At 37.0% G+C, this 8,631-nt stretch overlaps 1 protein-coding gene across 1 annotated transcript; it reads left to right on the top strand.

Moving 5' to 3' along the window:
• Window positions 1-1,037: 1,037 nt before the first annotated feature.
• LOC141486701 (uncharacterized) lies at window positions 1,038-8,193 on the top strand. Its single transcript, XM_074185175.1, has 2 exons — window positions 1,038-7,278; window positions 7,342-8,193. The coding sequence occupies exons 1-2, from the start codon at window positions 6,845-6,847 to the stop codon at window positions 8,051-8,053; spliced, it is 1,146 nt and encodes a 381-aa protein (XP_074041276.1). The 5' UTR covers window positions 1,038-6,844; the 3' UTR covers window positions 8,054-8,193.
• The last annotated feature ends 438 nt before the right edge of the window (window positions 8,194-8,631 follow it).

Below are 8,631 nucleotides of genomic sequence, written 5' to 3'. Positions count from 1 at the left end.
TTCAAGAGAAAGATTGTTTAAAGTTTTAAGTAAGCTTCAAACTGATTAAAGTTTATTCTTCCTCTTGAAAATGATCAATCACTTGGTGATTGAAAGATGTATCGAGGTGTTGAAAATAATGAAATAATGGTTTGGTGATGGGTCTAAACTCTAGTAATATTCATTACTATACAAAAGATTCCAAACAGTGCATTACAATTAGTGAGCCAAAAAATCATCAAACAAATATTTTCAGTTGAAAAAAACATTTTCCATAAAACAATATTCTATTCGACCAGTGAAAAAACATGAATAACAGTATAATAAACAAAAAAGTAATGTTGGAAATCGTATAATTCTCGTATAGTTTTCGATGAATCTCTTCAAAAAGTATGGTCGAGTTTTGAATGAAGAACATTCAAAAACTTGATTTTGGAAATGTTAATATCAAGTTACAGGAACTATTCTATTTTTTATAAATATATCGAATGTAGCAATTGAATCAGATAGGAAACAGTTGAATCTGGATCTTTGTATTCGCAGATTTATGAAAATCAGAATGTTTTCATTTTTGCAATGATGAAGTTTCCATAATGGGTCAAAACCAGATATATGACTATGTCTGATGAAACTGCACTTCATTTAATAAATTTTATGAAATTAAAAATTGTGATAATAATTCAGAGTTTCACATAGGTTATACTGACAATTTTCAATGTGAAGGTTATCAAAACATAACATTATTAAAAAAGAAATCACTGCCCCTGGAACTTTTGAAGAAAACACTTGAGAAAAAGATCACTAGAGGTTGAAGTACGAATATAAGTCGATATACTTTCAATTGACCTTTGAGTGAATAAACACTCATATTAGAAAGTCGCATTGTATGAAATGAACAAACCGAGGAACATACTTTCCTTATTTCGACTTGATGAGGATATTGACTAACTGTATCAAACAGTTTTTCATTTTCAAGGATGAACTGAAATGGACCACTACAAATTCAGCGACACCAGTTGAGCTCACTATTTGGTTGCCGAGGGGAAGCGGGACAGTAGTTGTTTACAGCTGATTCTCGGCCTCCCCCCACCACTATGACGTATTAATTGCTTTTTTTATTGGTTGTTGTTTGGTGAAGTTTTTTTGTTGTGCAGTGAAGTCAAGGCATTGTGACCTTGAAGTGTCTGGTGCATGGATCGTTCAGATTTTTTTTTCATATGAGATTTTGTGTGTTTATGTGTGTGTGTAGGAGAATGCACGGTACAGGGTTTCATCATGTGCTTGTTTGTCTATGTACAAACATACGTCTGCATACTTCGAAGATCCTCCAAGTAATAAATGCTCCATCGGTGTTAGGGCACCAAGTTAGTAGTGGAGTGACGTCACAGCAATAACCGTTCAACGGCTAGAGAGCGACATGTTCACTCCACGACGTGTGGCAGAGTAATGCGTATTCATCGGTCTGCCCTCACCTCTCCTGAAGCGATGAAGGTTCGCTCTAGCCCCGCTATCGATGGTGACACAACGGCAGCCGAGGACTGTTTGCCTAGCGTCTACCCTCTCCGAGACCGCAACGACCACTGCTTGCTCGTATATCGACATCTGTTATCGCATTCAGTTGGGAGGTAATCTTGGCGCATGTAGTTGAGAAGTGGGGTTGGCTATGACGTCTTGACGGGTCCTATCAGAGTGTATTTAAGAAGCGTACGAGTGTTGGCTATGTCAGTTTACATCAAGTGAGTTAGTGAGAACTATTATATAAAATGTATTCCTGTGACTGTGGTAAATCTTTCACTCGTAGTGATAATCTTCGTCGGCATCAGCTCCAGAGTTGCCAAGGAGGGCCTGCAGTGAAACGGGTGAGAGTGGATAATGCAACACCTATGTATACGTGCAATTGTTGTAATGTGACAATTCCTATGAGCCAAGTGAATTCTCACCGAAGAACCATGAGTCATAAAAATAATGCATGTGTTCAATTGTCTGACGGTGTTCAAATTATAACGAATGCATTCAATTGCCGCATTGCTACATACAGGGTGGAGAGTTCGATTGTAACCAGTGACTACATTTCATTTTTCAATAAGATTAGGCAGAAGGTCATTGAATTACTGGAATCAGCCATCAGGATCCATAAAAGCATCAAGGTGAATATGGAAGTTTTTGGGAATTATATTCTTCAGACTGATGATTCGAGGGACACGAAGTCATTTAATTCCCAAAATAAAATAGTGGACCAATCTTCAGATTTGAATGCTGTTTTTGATGGATTCCGTGATGTAATTGTGGCACAAACGACTGAGTTCCAGGATCGTGACTCAGGTATTTATTTTTTAAAAATTTCAATAAGATTGAATAGTAATATTTTTTTTTTTATAATTCAGGTTGGACTTGTGAAAAAATATTGTTTCTCGAGGTCAACATTAATAAATACAGTCCACTGGAAGGACGTTCATATGTGAAGCTGCCTCAATGTATTCAATGGAAGAAAGCTGTTGTGAATGTTCGTAATGAAGATCAATATTGTTTTGCTTGGGCTATAACATCAGCATTATATCCTGCAGATAGTCGAGTGTCCGAACTTACGTCATATCCACATTTTTCCACTGTTTTAGATGTCACAGGTATGGATTTTCCGGTTAAAGTTAATAATAAGAGTATCGAAATATTCGAAGATAGGAATGATATTTCAATTAATGTTTACGGTTTAGAGAGTACATTTGAGAAGGGTAAAATGAAGTATGAAGTGATTGGTCCATTGCGATACTCACAGAGAAGACTCCGGAGACATGTCAATTTGTTGTTTATAACTGATGACTCCGGTAATGGTCACTATTGTTGGATCAAAGATCTTTCAAGATTAGTTTCTAATCAACTATCAGCTCATAGACAGAAAAAATATTTTTGTGACGGATGTTTGATATATTTTTCTGATGAGAGATTGCTTTTACGTCATAATATGTATGATTGTAATCACATTAGTACCACAACACCAACTACTAATTTAAAGATCAATAAATATGGTAGAATGGTTGCGGAAAATAAACTAATGTTTGAAAACTTTGAGAGGCAAATGAGGGTGCCATTTGTAGTGTATGCTGATTTTGAATCAGTGCTTAAACCGATTCATGTGAATGAGCCAAATCCTGGAAGTTCATACACGATTAAAACATTCAAACATGCCCCATATTCATTTGCTTATTTGATAAAGTGTTCATATAATGATGATTTGACAAAATTTGTTACATATAGGGGTGTAGATGCAGCTCAGAAATTTGTGAGTAGCATTGAAGATGATTTGAAAGAGATACATGAAAATCATCTCAGAAACCCTAAACCAATGGATACACAAACTGTCGAAGAAGAAGAACAGTTTGTTGCAGCCAGAACTTGTGGTATATGTAATAAAGCATTTACTGATGGTGACGTCAAAGTAAGAGATCATTGTCATGTCACAGGAAAGAAAAGATCACATGCCGCTCACTCGAAATGTAATTTAAATTTCAAAATACCAAACTTCATACCTATCATTTTTCATAATTTAAGTGGTTATGATTGTCATTTATTCATAAAAGAATTGTATAGGAATAAAGAGAAAGTTGATGTTATCCCGCAAACTAAAGAGAAATATATATCTTTCACGAAGCATCTCTTTACACACAGCTATACCGATAAAGATGGTGTGGTTAGGAAGAATTATCTCAAAATGAGATTTATCGATAGTTATAAATTTATGACTAATTCGTTGGAGAAGTTGGGTGCAAACTTGACCTCCGATCAATGTTTGGAGATGCACAAACATTTCCCACAAATTGAGAAATTCAATTTGATGAGACAGAAAGGTGTATTTCCATATAGTTTTGTTGATGACATTGACAAATTGAATTATCCATTACTTCCGACAAAAAATCAGTTTTATGACACACTCAATTGTGAACATATATCGGAAACTGATTATGATAGGGCTAGAAAAGTTTGGAATTTATTCGAGTGTCAGAATTTGGGGGAATACTCTGATTTGTATTTGAAGTCGGATGTATTGCTACTATGTGATATTTTTGAAAACTTCCGCACCACAAGTTTAGAGATATATAACTTAGATCCGGCACAATATTACACTGCACCTGGATTATCATGGGATGCCATGTTGAAGTTCACTAATGTTGAATTGGAATTACTAACTGACATTGATATGATTCACTTTTTTCAAAAAGGTATACGAGGTGGAATTAGTCAATGTAGCGAGAGGAAACATATAGCAAATAATAGATTTTTACCCAATTATAATCCCAACGAACCTTCCACATTCATTACATATTTAGATGCAACAAATCTATACGGTCACAGTATGTCACAACCTCTACCAACAAGTGAATTTACATGGTTGACACCAAATGAAATTCTTAATCTCGATGTGATGGATGTGAGTACTGATAGTCCGTATGGGTATGTATTTGAAGTGGACATTCATTATCCACAAGAGTTGCATGATAAACATTCTGACCTTCCATTTTTAGTCGAAAAAATAATACCACCTCGTACACAATCGAAAATTCCCAAATTAATTCCAAATTTGAATGATAAAAGAAAATATATTGTTCATTATAGGAATCTACAGCAAGCTGTCAAAAATGGATTGATTGTAATGAATACACATAGAGTATTGAAATTCAAACAATCATGCTGGATGAAACCCTATATAGATCTTAATACTGAAATGCGTAATAGGTCTAACAACAAATCTGTTAAAGATTTCTATAAACTAATGAATAATGCGGTGTATGGAAAGACAATGGAGAATGTAGATAATCGAATTGATGTTAGACTCGTTACACATTGGGAAAATATAAAGAAAAATATAGGTGCCAGCACTCTCATAGCCAAACCAAATTTCAAAAATTGTTCAATTTTCACTGATAATTTCGTTGCCATTCAATTGGGTAGAGTGAAGGTTCATTACGATAAACCATTATATTTGGGATTTTCCATATTAGAATTATCTAAAACAGTCATGTATGACTTTTTCTATGGATGCATCAAACAACACTTTGATGAAAATGTCTCTTTACTTTACACAGATACCGACTCGCTCATTCTTAAAGTAAACACAGAAAATTTTTATGAATTCATAAAAACTAACATAAGTAGATTTGATACATCCAATTACAGTATAGTTAACCAATTCAATATTCCAGTAACAAGTTCAGTCTTGGGTAACTTCAAAGATGAATTTCCAAATGATCCAATCATGAGTTTTTATGGTACAGGTGCTAAAGCATATTATGTGAAATCTGTTGATGGTGAATTTAAGAAAGCCAAAGGGGTTAAACGATCTGTAATAAAGAATGAATTGACATGCGAAGATTATCAAAAAATCGTCGAACAAGGTGGTATGATATTCAGAAAGATGAATTCATTTAGAAGCGTGTTACATGATATGTATACTGAATTAAAAAATAAAGTTGCATTATCATATCACGATGATAAACGATTTATCATTCCGAATACTACCCACACTCTTCCTTGGGGTCATAATGATATTGAATTTTATGAAAACGATCCAAATGAGAACATTCGTTGGATAAGTAATATTATTCAACAATCACAATCTCAGGAGACTCCATTGGATCAATTGATTAATTTATTATCTGCCGAGATCAATGATTGAAATATCATTCAATATCTTCAAAACCGGAAAATTCAATATTGATATTTATGTAGCCATTTATAATTAATAATATATGATAGAAGTAATGTGATATTAATGTATTATGTATGTATGTATATGTATTACTGTAATGAATATAAAATGATTAAAATTTTATTTGTATTATTTCTATTTCCCTAATCAATTACTGCAATATATAGTATAATGTAAATGACAGAAATATCAGTTTGAAGAGAATCATCGTAGAGTGCACAATGTCTAAAACAATCGATAAGTTTGGTAGAAAAAGAAAATGGGGTGGTAATGTCATTCGAGGTCCTCCTGGGAATGGTTTTAAATTAACAAAAGATGGTCATTATGACATGCAAAGGAAAATATTGAAAAATACAAGTGAACCAATTGACAAGAGTGATTGTGTAACTGTATCATATCTTGAGGGGGAAATTAATGGAGCAAAGGAAGTTATACTTCTAGCCCTACAAGCTGCAATACAATCCACAATAGGCAATATTGCTCGGGACGCCCGGCAAGCATTTAACGATAAAATTGCAGAGGCTCGGATAACTTTCACTCGTAAATTTGACAAACTTACAAGTGATGTAGACATAAAAATGTCTGACATAACAGCGTCTACAAATAAAAAATTTGATGCTATGTCAAACATAACAGGGACTACAATGAAAAAGTATGATGTACTGGAACAGAGAGTTGAAGTATTGGAGAAAAACCATAAAGAAGTTTTGGAGAGAAACTATAAAGTCAGGCCATCATCATCAGGTGGACTGGGATATCCAGGACTGAACATTAATCCAAATCATAGAATAATACAACCAAAACCAAAACCAACTGATGATGTATTAATGGAACCAACATGGTGAATGTATTCCCTCGTTAGGTTAGGTTAATAGCTACGTTAGGTTAGCTGCATACTTACGTTAGGTTAGGTGTTAGGTTAGTATTCCCTCGTTAGGTTAGGTTAATAGTTACTGTAGGTTAGGTTAGGTTAGGTTAGGTTAGGTTAGGTTAGGTTAGGTTAGGTTAGGTGTTCGGTTGCATAGCGGTAGGTTAGCGTACTAGGTTAGGTTACGTTAATACATACGATAGGTTAGGTGTTCGGTTGCATAGCGGTAGGTTAGCGTACTAGGTTAGGTTACGTTAATACGTTAATACGTTAGGTTAGGTGTTCGGTTGCATATTATGTTACGAACGCGCGCGCGAAGAGGGCGTAGATGTCTCTCCAGATGTCCCGCCTACCTGGGGCCGGAGGCCCCACCCACCTGGGCGGAGCCCAGGCAGTGGGCGGGGCCCGTTAGGGCCACGCCCCCCCCCCCCCCCCCCCCCCGTCGCCACCAACTTTTCGGATACCCCGCCCCTTTCCGAAGCCCCGCCCCCTTTCCGAAGCCCCGCCCCTCCCCTCCCCGAAGCCCCGCCCCCCCGACTCCCAACATTTGCGCATGTACACCCCTACCCTCATCGCGCATGTGCGCTCCCACCATTTTCCCACCGCTCACGCATCGAAGTCGATACCCTCCGGAGAGCACTCCACAACATTCAGTTCGAGAAGTCATCTCATCGAGAGCAGTCCACTCCACAACAAGGCAGTACGTTCCAACGACCAACTTGATATTTGAGTAAGTAAATTAGGAATGTTATTTTTTATATCAACTAACTTTGTATTATTTCTTCTTTTTCAGAATGGCAACCAATACACAGGAGGTGAATAATGCTGTGGCGTCTATTCTGCCGGTGTCCGCTGACCAGGAGGAGGCAGCATCTTCGAGAGCGGTGACGGTTGACCAGCCAACCACTTCGCGTTCGCGAGTTAGGTGCAGATCTTCTAGCCCTGACTTATTCGAGGAGGAGGAGGAAGTCAGGGCTGTGAAGAAGGTTTGCCAACGACCTGCAGCAAAGGTTGGTCCTATTTCAAAGTACCGAGCTACTTGCAATAGGACTAATCCTTATGCAGGTAGTTTTTCGACCTCTCGTAAGAGGGCCTCCACACCAGCAGCAGCACCAGCAGCAGTGGAAATTCCGAGGAGTCCTTCTCCGGAGTTGGTGATATTGTCGCCGTTGGTGACGCGACTACCACCGCTGCCAGCGACACCGGCGGATCCTGAGGTGTTGGTGCCACAGCCTATCGGAGAGGTTAGTGAAAAGATGAGTGTTTTTCTGCAGAGATGCAAGAAAGCAGAACGAGCTGCCCGATCTAGCGAGGCCGAGTTGGTTACCATGAAGCGACAAATGGCTGAAATGGATAACCGACGGAGGGAACTCCAAAAGGAAATGGCCGAAATAGATCGGAATTATGCATCTCTGCAGGAAAGGTGTAAAGCAAAGACCTCTTCGATAGAGCTGTACAAAAAAGTAGTGACAGTTATGGACACTCTTTTTGTAGATGAAGTGTAAATGTAAGATTAGTTTTAGGTTAGTTAGGAGTATTTAATTATGGTAGTTTTAAGTTTATATTTGTTAAGTTTATATTGAATAAAGGAAAAGGAAGTGAAATAAAGGGTGTACACTGTTTTTTGGTTTGGTACACATTGAACAATGCGATGGTTGGAGCATTTTTCTTCACTTCCTCTTATTATCATTATTATTTTTTTATTTCAATTCCAAGTTCTTCTAGACAAATACCTCACATCAATTTTTGTGTTCTCTAATCACTTGTAAATAATTTCATGTGAAGAAAATTTAAAAAATAAAAAAATAGACATGTTTCATAGTGAAATCGACAAGTATATTTCATTTGTATTTTATCCATTCAAGTATCTCTTTCATTGAATATGTCTTATGTCACTTTGCAATTTACCCCTACTCATTGAATATGTCTTATGTCACACTACAATTTACCCCTACTCAATGTTCCACTCCTCTCCCACTCCCTCTCGAAAGTATAAAAGTAGAAATCATCTGATGAAACATTCAGTTGATCAGCTAGCATCGAGATGGAACCCGATTCAACCTCCGAACCCTATAGCTGCCCG

Source organism: Leptinotarsa decemlineata, unplaced genomic scaffold, assembly GCF_025532065.1.
Source record: "Leptinotarsa decemlineata unplaced genomic scaffold, Ldec_3_MD MMD2_tig00026363_RagTag_RagTag, whole genome shotgun sequence".
NCBI lineage: Eukaryota > Metazoa > Arthropoda > Insecta > Coleoptera > Chrysomelidae > Leptinotarsa > Leptinotarsa decemlineata.
This window is presented reverse-complemented; position numbering and strand designations above follow the sequence as displayed.